The sequence below is a fragment of the Gopherus evgoodei genome, chromosome 6, assembly GCF_007399415.2.
Source record: "Gopherus evgoodei ecotype Sinaloan lineage chromosome 6, rGopEvg1_v1.p, whole genome shotgun sequence".
Taxonomy (NCBI): domain Eukaryota; kingdom Metazoa; phylum Chordata; order Testudines; family Testudinidae; genus Gopherus; species Gopherus evgoodei.
The window spans coordinates 92390454-92409528 of record NC_044327.1 but is presented as its reverse complement, the minus strand read 5'-3'; the positions used below and the strand labels follow the sequence as shown (position 1 = coordinate 92409528).

General features: G+C 45.0%; 1 protein-coding gene across 2 annotated transcripts in view; it reads left to right on the top strand.

Moving 5' to 3' along the window:
- Positions 1-19075, top strand: part of SERINC5 (serine incorporator 5) — a 77955-nt gene that overhangs the window by 19802 nt on the left and 39078 nt on the right. For both annotated transcript variants that reach the window (XR_004001049.1, XM_030567776.1), the window contains exon 2: positions 5399-5566. Coding sequence is in view for 1 of the 2 variants with exons in the window: in XM_030567776.1 (XP_030423636.1) it covers positions 5399-5566 (168 nt within the window). In the remaining variant the exon portion in view is untranslated. The remainder of the gene's footprint in view (positions 1-5398; positions 5567-19075) is intronic.

Below are 19075 nucleotides of genomic sequence, written 5' to 3'. Positions count from 1 at the left end.
AATTAGGTGCACCATCTGTTAGTAGTTCATTCTCTGGACACTCATTTATAAAGTGAAAGTTCTTTGGCCAAGAACTAAGTACAAGAGTTTGGCCTATTTTCTCTCTTAACTTAGCTGTCTAGGCCTAGGGACAGTTGATGCTGGATGTTGTTGCTAAAGTATGGTAGACATTTGGTATACACAAGTCATTGACCACATCCTTTGCAAATCTTATCGCCTACATAATGCTGAAGTAATGAAGTAATTAAGTGTTGTTTTGAAAAAGCAGTGAAAAGATGCTTCAGCAAGACACATTCCTTTGCTCTGTGGAATAGCTGCAAGTTTCCTGTTTAATCTTAATTTTAAGTTGTAAGCAATAATTTAGAGGGGAGAAAATAAGTCATATTTAAGTCTGCATTCCACATAAATAGGCAGTTTTTTAGAAGTCTGATACTTTTTGATTTTGTCAGTTTGACCTTTTTATAGACTTTGTATGTTGTAGATGTCCAGATTTGAGCTTCATACATAAACCATATGAAGATATCATAAAGAAACTAGCTATTTTGCACAGCGATCTTGAAGCTCAACACCTGCTCAGAAGCATTTCTCATAATGGTTAAATGGAATATTTTGTGGTACTTTCTCCACCAAAAGACATCTCAGAAATATCTTGCTAAATTGTGATGTCCTCTGAAAACAGCAGGGAGAAGGAGCCCACTGTACCACTCCAGTCCTGCAAATACTTACACACACGCTTAATTTTTACTACCATGAATAGTTCCACTGATTTCATCAAGGTGCTCACTGTCCTGAAGTTCAGCATGTGTATCAGTCTTTACTGGTTTGGGGCCTAAGATAGTAGCTTGGTTTTCAGGCTGTTTCATTAACCTGTTACACTAATTGATGATTATTTAATCTCTTTTGGAGTTGAAATAGGGTGCGAATTTACAAAGTCATACAGGGTTTGCATATACTAGAAAAATGGGTCAAGGTTAGGATGGGGTGTGTTAACGAACCTTGATCTAACCATCATCAACTTGCAGCGTGATGCTATTTATCTTGCCTGAGTTAGGAGCCTAGGGTATGCCCCATCATGCTCAGTGGAGGTAACTAGTATTGCGCTGTGTCCATGCAAGGAAAAAATGGTAGTTAAATCAACTGGCTAACCATTTTTTTTTTTTAATAGTGTAGAAAAGCCCACATAGGGTTTCTGTATTGCTGTCACAAATGTCTTTCTCCAGCAAACTAACTGCCATCAGTGGAAAGATTAAAATGCCAATCTTAGTGAACTTTCTATTTTCAAAAATACTTGACTCCCTCTCTGGTGAAAACTGCTGCCTTTGGAATATACACTGAGCAAAATGGGTGCTGATTCCTTCTAATGTTTTGTCAGATTTCATCTGTATAAACTGAAGTCCTGACTGTTCAGTATAATAGTCTGAAAGATGGAGGTGTGGTTATAAATATTTGTAGAAAGCCAAGGCCTTGTTTTTTATGTAAAGCTTGTATAGGGTTACCTTATGTCCATATTTTCCCGAACATGTCCAGCTTTTTAGTTCTTAAATCGCCATCTGGGAGGAATTTTTAAATTCCTAAAAACGTCTAGGAAAATACAGACATATGGTAACCCTAAGTCCAAAGTACTGGGGCTGGCGGCGCTTCCTGGGGCAGGTCTGGCACCTGTCCGCCGGCAGGAGCCTGCAGTGTGGGTGGCCCCTAGGCACAGAGGCGGAGGGGGTCTCCGCATGCTGCACTGGCTCCTTCCTGCCCAATCAGAGCTGCGGGGGCAGGGCTCACAGGTGTGGGTAGAGAGCCCTCCGTCCCCCATCTTCCCCCCACCCACACCCAATCCTAGGAGCCAGAGGGACCTGCCAGATGTTTTCTTGAAGCCACCCCAGGTAAGCACTGCCGGGACTCCCCGCCTCGCCCCCCGGCAGGCCCCTCTGGCCCTTAGGGTTGGGTTGGGAGGATGGAGGGCTCTCTGTGTGCTGCCGGCACCTGCAATCCCCGCTCCGTGGCTCTGGCAGCTCCCATTGGTGCTTTTCCCAGCCAATGGGCGCCATGGAGCTTGTGCTTGTGGTGGGTGCAGCACATGGAGACTCCTTGGCTGCCCCTGACCCTAGGACCCAGAGGGACCTGCGGCAGGCGGTGAGTGGGGCGGGGTGAAGAGGTGAGCAGGGAGCAGCGGGGATTGAGACAAGAAGTGGCAGGCAGGGGTTCTTGGGATGGGTTTGGGGGTTTCTGGCAGGGGAGTAAGGAGGTGAGTGGCAGGTGGGAGGAGGTGAGTGGTGGGGGGGGGGACTGAGGAGGGACGCAGCAAGCCAGTGGTGAGGAGGGGTGCAGTGGCGGGGCCGAGCGAGGAGGGGATGGAACCTGGGACGGAGTGTGGTAGGAGCGGGGGTGGACTGGGGGCGGGGTTGAGACCCCTGTGGAGTGTCCTCTTTTTTGAATGTTCAGATATGGTAAACCTATGCTTGTAATCACTGTCAGACTTTTCTGTGGTATTCCAGCTGCAGATAGAGTACAGACATAAGATTTATTAGTGCGTCAGTGTGAATGTATGTACTCTAGCCTGATGCCTAACTCATGGAAACTAGAACTCTGCCTAAACATATTAATCCATAATGAGTAAACTAAAATTCCTGCTTGCTTTATAAATGGAACTGTAACTATATATTTTCAGTGACTGCTTTATAATTAAAGCAAACTAGCATAAAAAGTGGGGAGAAACAAAATACTTCACCAACGTCTTTTCGTCTCTTGACTTTACTATGTTAATGGAGTCACTGCTACCCTACAGCAGGCAATCGGTGCTATGGAGAATGTTATGACCCTATAGCTGCAGTGCTCAAACTTCCTTGCACCGTGACCCCTTTCTGATAACAAAAGTTATTACATGACCCTAGGAGGGGGGACTGAAGCCTAAGCCCGCCCAGGCCCCGCCACCCCAGACGTGGTGGGGACGCAGCCAAAGCTTGAGCCCTACCACCCTGTGTGGATGGGGGTCAATGCCCTTGGCAATGCCCAAGGGCATCAGCCCCAGGCACGAGGCCAGTAACCTGAGCCCCGCTGTCCAGGGCTGGAGCCCTTGGGCTTCGGCCACAAGTGGCGGGGCTCAGGCTTCAGCTTTGGCTTCGACCCCGGGTGGTGGGGCTTGGGCTTTGGCCCTGGACCCTAGCAAGTCTAACACCAGCCCTGGCAACGTGACCCACTTTGGGATCCTGACCCACAGTTTGAGAACCCGTGCCCTATAGTAATAGGAACCAGGAAGTGAGGTGAATGGAACATGCTCGATATCATACGTGACATGCATCCGACAAAGTGGGTATTCACCCACGAAAGCTCATGCTCCAAGATGTCTGTTAGTCTATAAGGTCCCACAGGACTCTTTGCTGCTTTTACTCGATATCATGATAGTGAATACATAGTTTAGATTGCATTGATCATTTTTTTTTAAATTTTCATTCTTGTTAGGGGTTCAAATTAGTGCTAAACTTGAAATCTGGCTTCCAAGATATAAATCTGCGAAACTTCTTTGGTCAACATATTGATGTCAGCATCTTACTCTCCTGGGGCAGGGACTGATTTCTTGTTTATGTGGATAGCACCTTGCATCTGAAGAAGTGGGTTTTTTACCCACGAAAGCTTATGCCCAAATAAATCTGTTAGTCTTTAAGGTGCCACCAGACTGCTCGTTTTTTTTCGATACAGACTAGCACGGCTATGTCTCTGATACTTTGTCCCTTTTTTGGTAAATTCTGAGGTATCAGGGTTTCTGTCTGCTGAATGAGTAACTTGCTATGGCTTGGTTGAATTATTTGTCTGGCCTATAGTTGATTTGTAGATGTTGGCTTAGCCTTTTAAAACTAAATCAAAACTGCAGTAGTTTGTCTTCCATTTCAGAAGTGTGTGTGTGTATATGTATAAAATATGGGGCACTTTTAATGAACAGAATGGCTTCACATTTAAGTCATGAAATGCCAAAGTTAGGGCTACCACACAATTTTAATTTGACCCCCTTGTGCATATACAATATTATACAGTCTTTAATTACATGATCACATACTATGAGACCTTTTTCTCATTCACTGTGTGGGTCAGATGGTGAACGAAGCAGTATATGTGTAGTGAAGGAAATTGTTTTGAGTACCTCTGTTTCATTCACTGAAAAAGTTGAACAGTAAATAGTGACTGAGGCAGGAGTCTGCAGAAGTCCTTGATCATTCAGTGCAAATGTTGGATTGGATAGGATAGTATAAGGCATGTGGCTGTAAACCGAATAATAGGATAAAAAGAAATATTGAATAACTGTCTTTCACTAGGCACTCCCTGTCTTGCCCACTGAATGAGGCATGATCCTGGTGAAAAGTAGTATGTGATTCTTTAAACTATTAAAATGCATACACACAATGCAGCCTGGCTATGTCTGTCCGAGCAACTTTAACTTTGGCATTTGCTGATTTGAGTGCTTCCTTTTGCAGCCATAATGTTCTTCACCTAAATTTGGGTTATTGCTGATTATGCACTATATATATCTTATGACTTTACCCACAAATACAAAGTTTGTTTTAAATCTAAGGCTTAGAGTCTAAGCACTATACCCAGATGTACAGAGACATTTCATTTTCTTAACCTATGTACTAAATGTTTCATTAAAGCTAATTGTAAAAAATTATAAAGTTTTGCTTTGAGCACAGAGAATAAATGATTGCCTGCTGGTCAAAATTTTCCTAATTCACTCAAATACCATTATAAAACATTCTGAATATTTTTATAGCAAAAGGGAAAGTACTGAAATAAGAGATCTGAATAAAGAGAGAGCACCTTTAACAAGTTAATGTTAATGAAGAATGCAGTGTGCCTTTGATAAAAGGATTTAAACACTGACTCCAATTTCTCATTCAGTCAGTACAGTTATACACAGTCTTTGTAAGGTAAAAATTTATCTCCAGTTCATATTGCAAATTAAGCCATCTTGTCATTGTTTTTATTACAGTTGCCATAGAGGTGGTGCCCTTTTAGTGCAGGTCCTTTGACTTACACTCCCCTCCTCACTGATAGTGGAAATATGTGTGTTTTGGGAGGTAGGGCGTTGTCATTGGAGTGAATTTGTGCAGCTGGATCAAGTGGGAGGATGAGGCCGGTACCAGGAGCTGCCTGAGAATGCAGAAAACATTTTTAGGATGTCAGAAGTACATTTTGTTCTTACTCTCAGTTGTGGAATTATTAGAGCTCGTCTTGGTTTTACCCTTCACTGGCAATGAAGCAGGCTATTGCACCTAGGATAATACATCCCCCTCTGGTTACTGTCTATTTCTGGAACGTTTAGGAAGTCTGCCAGCAGCCCCAGTGAAATTAGTCAGTTAAAATGAGGTGATGCAGTCAGAATGAATGACATTGTCTGTTTCTGCCTTTCTAGTTGGCCTGTTGCTGTGGTACTGCTGCTTGCTCCCTGTGCTGCAGATGCTGCCCCAAGATAAAGCAATCTACGAGCACCCGCTTCATGTATGCACTTTACTTCATACTGGTAACGGTCATCTGCTGTATCATGATGTCAAGAACAGTAGCTACCAAAATGAAAGAGCGTGTAAGTAACAGGGTTTTTTGGTAAATTATTTCTGAAGGGAATGATGGGGTTCTTTTAATGTACCCTCATGTATAGATGGCAGAACTGGAAGGGCATAGCCCCATACCAAATATTTCTCTAGGTATATCCTTACAATGGGTCACTGAAGCACAGTTCCAGTCATCTCCCTCCCCTTCCCCTTAAAAAAATAGAAGTGCTGTTCTGCCAATGCCTCTATCTGCCCTCCAGCTGTCCATGGTTCCAGCTGGGTTTCATAGGGGAGCAAAGATCTAATGATGAGTGGCCTTCTTCCTGTTTAGTTATGTGGAAACTATTTCAGTAAACATGACACAGGCTTCATTTGGATCACTTGTGGGATATGATAGAACAGCAGACCGATCTTAAAGCCAGCTAACACTTGGTGGACATTCTCTTCTCAAGGGTGGAAGGAGTCTCACCATGATTTCCTCACTGTAGTCTTTACACGAATGTTTTGCCCTTTTTAATTTGTCAGATTGTGAAAATGAATATTGTAAGAGGAAACAGAACGGATTCCAGTCTCTGAGGAGAAACTCTCTTGATTCCTTAAACATTCCTATTATGGGCCTCTTGTGGGTACTGTTTAAAGTTGCATCTAAGTGCGGTAGTGGTTTTAGCAGCAGAGAAGATTCGAAAGGGAAGAATAATCCTTGAAGTTTTGTGTTTTAGGGCTTGTCTACGCTGGCAAGTTTCTGCGCAGTAAAGCAGCTTTTTGTGCTCAAACTGCAGACGTGTACACACTGCCAAGCCACTTTGTGCGTAGAAACTCCTCAGTTGCAGTACTGCCAAAAAAAAACCCTTGATGGGAGTCGTAATGCTATTTGCGCAGAGGCTTCAGCGCTCTTTTGCCAGTGTAGACACTTGATTGCTTTCTGCGCTGTAATTGGCCTCTGAATGCCATAATGCCTCAAATAACCACTCTGCTCATTGTTTTGAACTCAGCTGCCCTGGAGACGTGCCCCTCCCCTTTCAAAACAACTGTTTCTGACAGCCCTTGTTTGCTATGCTGATCTGCTCCTGGACACACAGCAAGCCATTAATGTGGAATGCTGGTGCTATTGAACATAGAGGCATGTGTGTGGGAGGGAGAGTGCTGAGCACAGAGCCCCCCTTCCCTCCCACCACTTCAGTTGAAAAGCAGCTGGCAATGTGGTAGGATGCCCATGGAACAATCGGATTGGGAAACCTGCATCATGTGATGCTGTGCCTGCCCCATGAGGCATTGCAAACCCTTTCCAGAGCACCTTGTGGTGGGTTGCACAGTGGGATAGCTACCACAAGCTTCTGTCATAGCCCTAGTCAAGCTCCACTGCTGGACATTCTGCAGGTTGCTTTTGGGGCCTATACGCTGGGCCTGTGTGCTTTTAATCTTCCTGGGTCAGAGCAGAGCCCTAGCATTGCCTCTGACTTTGTATTCCTGGGCACACTTTTGCGGTGCCGCTTTTCCATCTAGTACCCCTTTGTGAGAGCGGAGATCTGGCAGTCTATCTGCCTGGGCACTGTAACTAGCTGTAACAAGTGCTGGTTCCCTTTTCCAGAGCTACAGCCTTGTGGGTATTCTAGTTTACAGTTTACTGCTTCAGGGACACATGATAGCTGAGGCACATAACACACACAAACTTGGCAAAAGTTCTTGTGGCAGTATGGTTTGGCCTCTTAAGGGAGTTGTGTATAAGGTAGTTGTGCCCACCCTTGATCACGTGGCATGGCCTTTTAAGATTTTTGGGAGGTTTCACTGTAGATAAAGGCAGATAAAGGAAGTGGTCATTGGGAATAATCTGCATTTGAAGAAAATCTCTGCTTCCAGTCCTCTAAGGACCTGCGATCTTGTAGAGAGGTAGGGGCAAGATTTCCCCCTCTCTCATCCAACCAGAACCAGCTCTGAGAAAGAAGTCTGTCCATATACTGCCTCTTCACTCAGAACAGAGCCAGATACCGGAAATTGGAAGCTTGCTGCCAGCTGAGCAATACCAGTCCAGGGAGAAAAGAGGGAGTAAGGTGAAAAAGGGGCCAGCTGCAGCAGGCAAGCCTGTTTGAAGCCCCAGTTGGCCAGAGGTAACAAGCAGAGTTACCAACTAGAGTTGCTGTGGGCCTCCTGTGCCAAGGAGAGAGAAGTTGGATAGGATATTTTCCCTTCCTCCTTGTCCAGGCACAAGAAGGGCTGGGAAGTCCCCTGAGCCTAAAGGGCAGGACTTGATTGAAAGTTTGCAGGGTCTGCAAAATACAGTTCAAAATGTAAACCACACAGGACAAATTCATGGCCCTTCATTGTCCTGGTAACAGGCAAGACTTCTTTTTTTAAATGTGGTCTTCTAAAGTTCCCATTAACCAAGGTTGGCAGGCTTGTCTGAATTTTACCCCACTCAAATACAGGAGAAGAGTGTGTGTTCAGTCTTTGTTTAAAAGGACAAGATACCATTCAGATTAGACAGGGCACTGTCCTCATAGCCAAGTGGGGCAGGTAAATCTTGAGCCATGTTTCAAGTTTGAGCCACCAAAAGAAGTTATAAAAACAGCAAAAAGGGCCACATGGCAATATAAAAAAGCACATATTAGTTAATTTAGTTTCACATTTAAAAGAAATGTGGAATCTGAATTTAATTATTTTGAAGCTAACAAACCATAGATAAAGGATTCAATTTAATTACTTTATTTAAAATATTTTAATGTATTGTTTGGTTATTTTATTTTAATTTATTTTCCATTTATTTATTTTGGAATCTGATTATTTTAGTTTTCTGTATATGTAATATGACCATAGTACAAATACTATTTTGTTTGTATAGTAAGTGGTTTTTCAAATGATTGATCACTATAACAAGGTGATATACAAAGTAAACATATTGTTGCACTGATAAGTTTTTGGTTTTGTTACATTTATATAAAAAGTTTATTGTTCTTTTTCTGTCCACTGACTGTGTGCCTAAACCAGTGATTAACATCTCTGGTCCTCAAGGCTCTCCAAACATCCAGGTTTTTGTTCCAACCAGCAAATCATTGTTTTTATTAAAATCCACTGGTTTGCATTGCATATAAAATTCTCACGTGCCCTAGACTTTAGTATGAATTAGGACATAAGTGTTTCATATGCAATGTTAAGCAGTGTGCATTTTAAAACCAACTATTTAGTGCTGGTTGGATTTAAAAACCTGAACTACTGGATGTCGCCAAGGAACAGAGATGAATGTTCCTGTCTTAAGCAATGACCTAACACACCACCTTGACTCTCACTCTTGGGGGCTGTAACTCTTACTCTTAAGGACGGCCAACCCTAGGCATCTCTGGATCTGCTCTCTTTTTCTCTAACTTTGGTGAGTTGCTTTCAAAGACATCTCTCCCTTCAAGAGCCTGTGCCTGTGTTGTTCCTGGGAGTTCTTCCTCTCAGTTTCTCAGGCTCTAGGCTTGGCTACACTACAGAGTTGCAGCGCTGGTGAGGGGGTTACAGCGCTGCAACTTAGGATGTGGCCACACTTGCAAAGCACGGCCAGCGCTGCAACTCCCTGGTTGCAGCGCTGGCTGTACACCCGGTCGAGCCTCGGGTGTAGGGATTCCAGCGCTGGTGGTCCAGCGCTGGTCAGCAAGTGTGGACACCCACTAGCACTTTTATTGACCTCCATGGTATAAGGAGGTATCCCAAGATACCTTAGAAGCCTCTCTGGTAATCATGCACACTCCACTGCCCTGGGCTCAGCTGACCCCTCCTTTAAATGCCCCGGGAATTTTAAAAATCCCCTTCCTGTTTGCTCAGCCAGGTGTGGAGTGCAATCAATCATTCAATCAATCAGTGACCATGCCTCCACGCCCCAAACGAGCCCCAGCATGGAACAATTCCAAGCTGCAGGACCTCATCAGTGTTTGGGGTGAGGAAGCTGTGCAAGCACAGCTGCGCTCCAGAAGGAGAAATTATGATACCTATGGGCAGATATCGCAGTCCTTGCTGAGAAGGGGCCATGAACGGGACGCGTTGCAGTGCAGAGTCAAAATAAAAGAGCTGAGGAGTGCTTACTGCAAAGCCTGTGAGGGAAATCGCCTCTCAGGAGCTGCCCCCACAACCTGCCGTTTTTACAAGGAGCTGGATGCCATACTTGGGTGTGACCCCACTGCCAATCCGAGGACCACGATGGAGAGTTCAGAGCAGGGAGAAGTGGGGGAGGGTGTAGAGGAAGCCGACAGTGAGGCTACTGGCGTGGAGGGAGACACCCCGGAGTCCCAGGAGGCATGCAGCCAGGAGCTCTTCTCAAGCCAGGAGGAGGCTAGCCAGTCGCAGCAGCTGGAAGTTGCAGGTGAGGAAGAAACTGAGGAGCGTGCTCGGGGTAAGCAGATTTTTATGTTTTGGGAGAGGAGGGTTTGGGTTATGGCTGCCTGCATGCATGCCTAAACGTGGAATAGCCCATTGATTTGCTCTATCACGTCTCTGTAATCTGCCTCGGTAATCTCTTGAAAAGTTGCAGCCAGAGCGTGCGCAATGTGCTTTCTCAAATTTATCGGGAGAGCCACCGTGGTTCTTGTCCCGGTCAGGCTAACTCGTCCGATCCACTGTGCAGTGAGGGGTGGGGGGACCATGGCTGCACACAGGCAAGCTGCATAGGGGCCAGGGCGGAATCCACATTGCTGTAGAAGACCCTCCCTCTCTTCCCAGGTAACACGCAGCAGTGATATATCTGGCAGTAGGAAACCCTGTTGAGAATTTAGGGATACTTGAGTGCAGGGCGCCAGGTTTGCGGTCCCCCCCCCCCCCAGCCCCGCGGTGCGCTCCAGTCTCCCCTCCCCCTTCCCAGCAGGCATCCAGCCCCGCGGTGCGCTCCGGTCTCCCCTCCCCCTTCCCAGCAGGCATCCAGCCCCGCGGTGCACTCCGGTCTTCCCCCCGCACCCTTCCCAGCACGTAGCTAGCCCTGCGGTGCGCTCCGGTCTCCCCCACCCCCCTCTCAGCAGGCATCCAGCCCCGCGGTGCGCTCCGTTGTTCCCCCACCCTTCCCAGCAGGCAGCCAGCACAGCTGTGCGTTCCCCCCCCCTCACCAGCAGGCCGGCAGTTACGCGTACCCCCCCCCCGCCAGCAGCTCGCCACCTTCCTGTTCACTACTGTCCCCTGTGCAGGACACCAGCTAACTCCTGCACCCAGTGCAGATAAACCCCAGTGATCCATCGGTCAATTCCCCCTCCCAGGTGCACTCGGGGCAGAAACACTCACCCCATTGCTCCCATGACTTAGCTTCCCTGGCCTCTCTGTGTTATGTGAGGTATGTGGGAAGGATGCTACAAAAAGTCTAAAAAACTCCTTCACTGTGTGATAATAAACAATGTAGCCTCTGTGTATTACATGGTTCTATCTTTGTTTTTTCTAGTGACCTTGACTAATGCAGCCGGATCACCGGCCTCACGTCGCTTGCAGAACTTGAGAAGAAATCCCAGAAAATCAAAAGAAGAATTGATCAAAGCAGTTATGAATCACTACAACAGAGAAAGTAGTAAGACGCAGGAAAGGAGAGAGAAAAAGTATGAATGGAGAGAGAAAATGTATGACTGGAGGCAAACAGAAAGCAGGAGAAAGGAATTGGCTATCAAAAAAACCTCAAAGCAGATGATAAGCCTCCTGGCTCCTCAAACTGAGTCTTTCGAGTTTCTCGTAGCAATGCAGGCAGATACGTACCATGGTAACCCACACCCCTCCCAAAGCTCTCTTTCTTGTTCCCCAGTATTTGCACAAAACACCTTTCTCCAACAGCCAGTTTCTTATTACTCCCAGCTGCCCCCAACACCTGTACGATCACCTACCAGCCCTGATAACTATAATTCTTACCCTGTGCACTCCACCCCCATTACCCTGCAGCATAGTAATCCTGAAGTGCAGCAGACATTGAACAGTAATCAAAACAGGACATATTCAAACCTCTGAATGTACAGTCCACCACCCTAACCCCTCTGGCCTTTTATGTACTGTACTTTGAATAAAGGATTTTATGGCTTTTGCAATACATTTTATTATTGCAGGAAGTGGTAAATATTGTACCCCAAGGTAGAACAAAGCACAGCAAAGGCACCAAACATTACTGTTGGCTCTCAGCATCAAATTGCTCCCTTAAAGCATCCCTAATCCTTGAAGCCCTTTCCTGGGCCTCCCTAGTAGCCCTGCTCTCTGGCTGTGCAAATTCATCCTCTAGGCGTCGAACCTCGGAGGTCCATTCCTCACTGAATCTTTCACCCTTCCCTTCACAAATATTATGGAGGGTACAGCACGCGGATATAACAGCGGAGATGCTGCTTTCCCCCAAATCTAGCTTCCCATAAAGACACCTCCAGCGGGCTTTCAAACGGCCAAAAGCACACTCCACAGTCATTCTGCACCAGCTCAGCCTGTAGTTGAACCGGTCCTTGCTCCTGTCAAGCTTCCCTGTATACGGTTTCATGAGCCATGGCATTAAGGGGTAAGCGGGGTCTCCAAGGATCACAGTGGGCATTTCGACGTCCCCTACTGTGATCTTGCGGTCTGGGAAAAAGTCCCGGCCCTCAGCCTCCTGAACAGGGAACTGTTCCGAAAGATGCGTGCATCGTGCACCTTTCCAGGCCATCCTGAGTAAATGTCAGTGAAACGCCCAAGGTGATCCACAAGCGCTTGCAGAATCACGGAGAAATACCCCTTGCGATTAACGTACTCTGATGCCAGGTGGGGTGGTGACAGAATAGGAATATGCGTCCCATCTATTGCCCCTCCACAGTTAAGGAAACCCATTTCTGCAAAGCCATCCACAATGTCCTGCACGTTCCCCAGAGTCACAGTTCTTCTTAATGGTGCGATTAATGGCTGTGCAAACTTGCATCAGCACCGTTCCAACGGTGGATTTTCCCACTCCAAACTGGTTCGCCACCGATCGGTAGCTGTCTGGAGTTGCCAGCTTCCAGATTGCAATAACCACCCGCTTCTCCACTGGCAGGGCAGCTCTCAATCTCGTGTCCCTGCGCCGCAGGGTAGGGGCAAGCTCAGCACACAGTGACATGAAAGTGGCTTTTCTCATCTGAAAGTTCTGCAGCCACTGCTTGTCATCCCAGGCCTGCAGGACGATGTGATCCCACCACTGAGTGCTGGTTTCACGAGCCCAGAGGTGCTGTTCCATGGTGCTGAGCACGTCTGTTACTGCCACAAGCAATTGAGTGTCTTCAGCGTCAGGCGTTTCAATATCATCGTCTGACTCCTCACTGTCACTTTGCAGCTGAAAGAATAGCTCCACTGCCATTCGTGATGTGCTGGCAACATTCATCAGCAAGGTCCTCAGCAGCTCAGGCTCCATTTGTAACAGAAATCTCAGAAATCGCGCTGCAGACTCACAATGCCGCCAAACTGCTCGGAATGTGTAGCAAAGCACCATGGGGCGTTGGAACAGGAAGCGGAAAGACCCGCACACTTCCTTCCCCTTCCCACAAGCCACAGCGCCAAAATGGGACGAGGTGCTCTGTGGGATAGCTGCCCACAATGCACCACTCCCAACAGCACTGCAAGTGCTGTAAATGTGGCCACACTGCAGCGCTGGCCCTACACAGCTGTACGAACACAGCTGTAACTACCAGCGCTGCAAAACTGTAAGTGTAGCCATACCCTCTGTCTTTTTTAAGAGCCAGAACTAACACCAAATCTTTGTTCAGTTTCTGGGGGAATTCCACTCTTTCATCCCCCGGCCCCTTGCAGAGAAATTTGCTGAAGCTAGGAGAATCCGTTTTCTCCAACCCATTATCCCAAGGTGTTCCAGTTTGAATGGGCTAGGAGATACCTGACTCAGCTCTGACAGCACAAGGTGAAATCCACATACGCTGAGACCTGGTGTAAAATGTATGTCAACATAGCTATGTCACTCAGGGATGTGAAAAATCCACACCCTGAGTGATGTAGCTATGTTGGCCTAAGTGTAGATACAGCTAGGTCGACAGACAAATCTTCTATCAACCTAGCTAATGTTGCTGAAGGAAGTGGTGTTTCTACAGTGACAAAATCCTTCTGTCACTGTGGGTTGTGCTGGCATAGCTACAGCCTTGTAGCTTTGCTGCTATAGTTCCTGTAGCATAAACATGGTCTGTGGCATTCAGTGATACGAATTCTGGTTGATTTTATGAACTTGCTGTAAGTTGTACATAGATTCCCCAAATTGCCGTAGCTCCTTACAGCACAACGTATTAATGCATGAGATCTAAACTTTGTTTCTGTTACAGAACAAAAATCTGATTCTGCTACTTAAACAGGAGGTAGATTGAATATTCAATAATTCAGTAACATAGGACTGGAACCTAGTTAGTTTCTCCAGGGAATAAACATCAGGCCTGCCTTTCTGTTTGTGAGTAAGGTGGTCTTAGAAATTCAGAAGGAGTCTTCAGCCAGTGTTGCACTGGCTGTTTCACTGCATTGTTTTCCCAAAGAAAGTGTGCCGTGGAACACATGGTTAAAGCTGCTTCCCAGTTTAATCAGCTATTTAAATTACCAGATTGATTCTGTTCTGCTTGCTTGTAGTCTGTATGGCTGACTAATACAGGCATATTGTTCCTCCTTGGCCTCTGGCTATTTTAGAGACACTTCAGTTTGCCAGAGTTCATGTGCCATCTTAATATTGAATTGCTTGACAGGAACTAGATTTTTCATTTGTGGGAAGTTTGAAAGGAGAGAAGTGGAATATAACAAGAAATTTGAATTTTTGAAAACAATTTGCATGTTTATGCCAAAAATTCATAAAAATCCATTTTTCATTAGTAAGGTTTTAATACAATTTGTGTCTCCAACAAAACAAGTATTCTAATCAAAACAGTAAACTGTTTCAGGGTTTCTAAGCAGCCCTCAACAATATGATTTTCAGTAATGCCAGGGTATGGCTACATTTGGCAGCGCTTTGAAGTGTGAGTGTAGTCAGAGCGGCAGCGCTGGGAGAGAGCTCTCCCAGCGCTGCATGTAAACCACATCCCTTACGGGTGTAGCGTGCAGCGCTGGGAGCCGCGCTCCCAGTGCTGCTGCCCTGATTACACTGACGCTTTACAGCGCTGTATCTTGCAGCGCTCAGGGGGGTGTTTTTTCACACCCCAGTTGCAGCGCTGTAAAGTGTGAGTGTAGCCAAGCCCCCAATTTCTCTGCCTGTTCTTGTGCCTTGAAGCCTCAGAAGTAGGAAGAAATGGCACCAAGAGTCATTAGTGTAAAGTGGAAAGATAACTGCTCTTTAAGAGTACTTGATGGCTTTGAATGAAAAATGAAGTGTCTGAAACTAGGCTTTCTTTGTCTGATCTGTAATTTAGTAATCACATTATGGGATGTTTAAAGTTCAAAGGCTTCAATGGTTAATTCAGCCCAGCCTCAGCAGGGTGCACCTTCAAATTCTCTATCCAGATTGATTATGGGCTGATATTTAGAAGTGGTTTCAATGGGACTTCTGAGTGCTCAGCAACTTTGGAAGCCAGGCCATAAACAACTATAATTCTCCAATATTTGTATAGGTTGATCATCTGTTTAAAAACAGAGAGCTTTGCTCATGAATTTTAAAACCTAGTCCAGTATTTTATTGGTCTGTATGTCTGGTACATGACTTTGTTTCTGCTCTATCAATTTAGAGCTCAAATACTCCCGTTAATATTGTGAACATCCCTTTTCATGTGGAGTGAATATTACCCTTTCTAACTCACCTTTGAAATTTTATTGATTTGATTATGCCATTTCAATGTTGTGCCAAACTAGCTTTTACATTTGCTGTAAATTTGCCAAGTCTGAAGCGGTTCTATATCATCTGCCGTAGCAGCATATCTGTTAAGTCAATGATATCTAGGACGCTTGTCTTGGGAGGGGATAGCTACAAGTGAGAGTGCAGACTTATGTTTGAGAAACTAAACTATCTGTTTTTTTCGGAAAAAACGTTCAAATATAGTTTTAAAATTTTCATTTTAATAAGAATGTTTTTCTACCCAATGCACATTGGGGAACTCTCACTACTTTGCGTTCTGTCTAGGAAAACAATCTCAGCATTGCCTATTTTATTAGAGTTCGTATTGCAGTAGCATGTATGGACACCAATTGGGGCTCCATTTTTCTGGGCACTGTATAAGATTGCAGTAAAAACCATCCCTGCCCCAGTGAGCTTCAATCTAGGTTGTGACAAGACTCAGCAGGTGGATGAAACAAATATCGTTGGGGGTAGAGGGAGGACATAGTGGCAGTAAAAGCGATCAAGTTATGGTACAATAAGCAGATACCTCAGTTCACCACCTGTCTAAACTGGTAATGTTCTCTGGACATTGTGTCTGAGATAAGTCTTAAGGACTTTAAAAAAATAAATAAAAAATAAATGGAGATATACCAATCCCTAGAACTGGAAGGGATCTTGAAAGGTCATCGAGTCCAGCCCCCTGCTTTCACTAGCAGGACCCAAGTACTGATTTTGCCCCCAATCCCTAGGTGACCCCCTCAACTCACAACCCTGGGTTTAGCAGGCCAATGCTCAAACCACTGAGCTATCCCTCCCACTTGAAGACATAGGCAGCGAGTTATGTGGGCCCGTGTTGCCCGTGCTCCACTAATATTCAGGAACGTGGGCCTGGCTCTACCAATGTTTGGGCTTATATTTTCAGAGCCATCTTGTCCATAGCACAGACCACGGCAACTGCCCTGGACCCTGTGCTTTGGGGGGCCCCCTGCATTTCAGGCAGATGTGGGGTCCAGAGTTGCCTGGGAGGTTAGCGAGGGGGGCCTGGCACTGGTAGCAGCGAATGACCTGGCCCCAGCCTGCCCAGCTCTGCCCTGCCCCTACCCTGCCCCACTCTACCCTTTCCCTCTGATCCCACCTCACCTGGCAATAGGGTGGGTGCTAAGTGCCTCCCCCTGTTGACTTGTCTGCTGCTGCTTTGTTTACTCTTGCCAGAAATCACCCCCAGCAGCTTTCAATCACTTAATGCAGTACTTGGAAGTAGCAGAAAGAGTTATTCCTCTCCAAAATGAAATGTTGTTGAAATAATGAATTACAAAGTGTTCCACGTACATCCAGACGAGAATGGCTTTCATAGATTCTAAAGCCAGAACAACTGTGATCATCTAGTCTGACCTCCTCTGTAACATAGGCCATAGACTCTTCCCTGAATAATTCCTGTTTGGATGTTTTTCTAGAAGACATTCCTTAGTTCAGTCTTGATTTTTAAAATCTCCAATGTATAGGGGATTTGCTGTATCTTTAGGAAGTTGTTCCAGTGGCTAATTAACCTCACTGTTAAAAATTTGCACCTTAATTACAATCTGAATTTGTGTAACTTCATCTTCCTACCATTGCATCTTCTTGTTATGCCTTTGTTTGCTAGGTTGAAAAGCCATCTATTGCAAATTTAGGTACTTATGGAGCGATCAAGTCATCCCTTAACTTCTCTTCATTAAGCTAAATAGGTTGAGCTCCTTGAGTCTATCGCTATAAGACGTATTTTCCAGTTCTTTGATTATTCTCATGGCTCTTCTTTGAACATTCTTCCTGAGTTGTAGACACCAAAACGGGACATAGTATTCCACTAGCAGTCACACCAGTGCAAATACAGAAGTAAAATAATCTCTTTACTCCTACTCATGATTCCCCTGTTTATATATCCAAAGATGCCATTAGCCCTTTTGGCTATAGTATCACACAGGAACACATGTTAATTGATATCTGCCATGACTCCTGTGACGTTGCACTCGATATGATTTTATGAAAGTATGCTGATGAGTGTGAATATAGGGTAACTAAAATATGCTTCATGCAAAATATCTCTTGTAAGGTATTATTACAAAGCTTATCAACTGAACATGATCATCCTATTTGTATGAATGTATCATTCTTGTATCTGAAACTAGAATTATGAAATATTACTTTGAGGGTCTATTGTAAGTATGCAAAGTGTGGGCCATTAATGATGGTTTGGAATCTTGATGGCTCCCATTAACCAGGGCAATTGTTTGTAGATGGCTCTGTTTTACTTGTCAGCACATACATATACAGGAAGACTTACAAGTGGGTAATGAAGTCTTACAGTGACATTTGATCATGTCACCTGAACTGGAATCCATCTTTAACCTGGTGCTTTTCCATTTAGAAGGAGGGATGGGAACACAGAGGGACAAAGGATTCCCGCCTTATGCAAAAGATATATAAGTGGGTGGAACAGAACAGAGTGAGGAGCCATCACGAGAAATCCCCTAGCTACCACCTGAGCTGGAACAAGGGCTGTACCAGGGGAAAGGATTGTGCCCAAACTAGGAAGGCATCCAGTCTATGAAAGAAACTTGTTGAAACATCTTTGAGGGTGAGACTTTTATCTGTATTCAGTTTTATTACTGTATTAAACTTAGATTTGTGTTTTTTATTTTATTGGTAATTCACTTTGTTCTGTCTGCTGTTACTTGGATCCACTTAAATCCTACTTTCTGTATTTAATAAAATCACTTTTTACTTATTAATTGACCCAGAGTATGTATTAATACCTGGGGGGGAGGGGGCAAACAGCTGTGCATATCTCTCTATCAGTGTTATAGAGGGTGAACAATTTGAGTTTATCCTATATAAGCTTTATACAGGGTAAAACGGATTTATTTGGGCTTTGGACCCCATTGGGAGTTGGGCATCTGAATTTTGGACAGGAACACTTCTGTAAGCTGCTTTCAGTTTAAGCCTACAACTGTTAGGGGACGTGATTCAGACCCCAGTTGGAGCAGACTGACATGTCTGGCTCAACAAGACAGGGTGCTGGAGTCCCGAGCCGGCAGGGAAAGCAGAGGCAGAAGTAATCTTGGCACATCAGTTGGCAGTTGCCAAGGGGGTTTCTGTCATCATGACTCCCAAGTCCTTTGCAGAATTACTACTGCTCAGGATACTCTTCCATCCTGTAAAGTGGGCCCTACTTTCTTGGTTCTTGTGTATGACTTTTCAGTTGGCCATATTAAAGAGTATATTGTTTGCTTTTGCCCAGCTTACCAAGCGGTCCAGATCAGCTCTGTGTCAATGACCCATCTATCCTCTGTTGTTTATTGCTCCCCCAATTTTTGTGTAATTGCAGACTTTGTCAGCGATGGTCTTATGTTTTCTTCCAGGACATTGATAAGAATGTTAAATAACGCAGGGCCAAGAACTGATACCTGTGGGACCCTGCTAGAAACACAGCTGCTCAGTAATGACTCCCTGTTTACAATTACATTTTGAGACCTTTCAGTTAGCCAGTTTTTAATCCATTTAATGTGTGCTATGTTGACTTTTTTTGGGGGGTGGGGGGATGATTGTTTTTTAATCAAAATGTTATATGGTACCAAGTCAAATGCCCTAGAGAAGTCTTACATCAACAATACTACCTTTATTGACCAAACTTTGTAATCAAATTTAAAAAAAGTTAGTTTGACAGGATCTACTTTCTATAAACCCTTGTTGATAAGTATTAATTACAGTAACTTCTTACTTAGTTGTCCCAGTTAACATTGTTTCGTTGTTTATGTTGCTGATCAATTAGGGAACATGCTCGTTTAAAGTT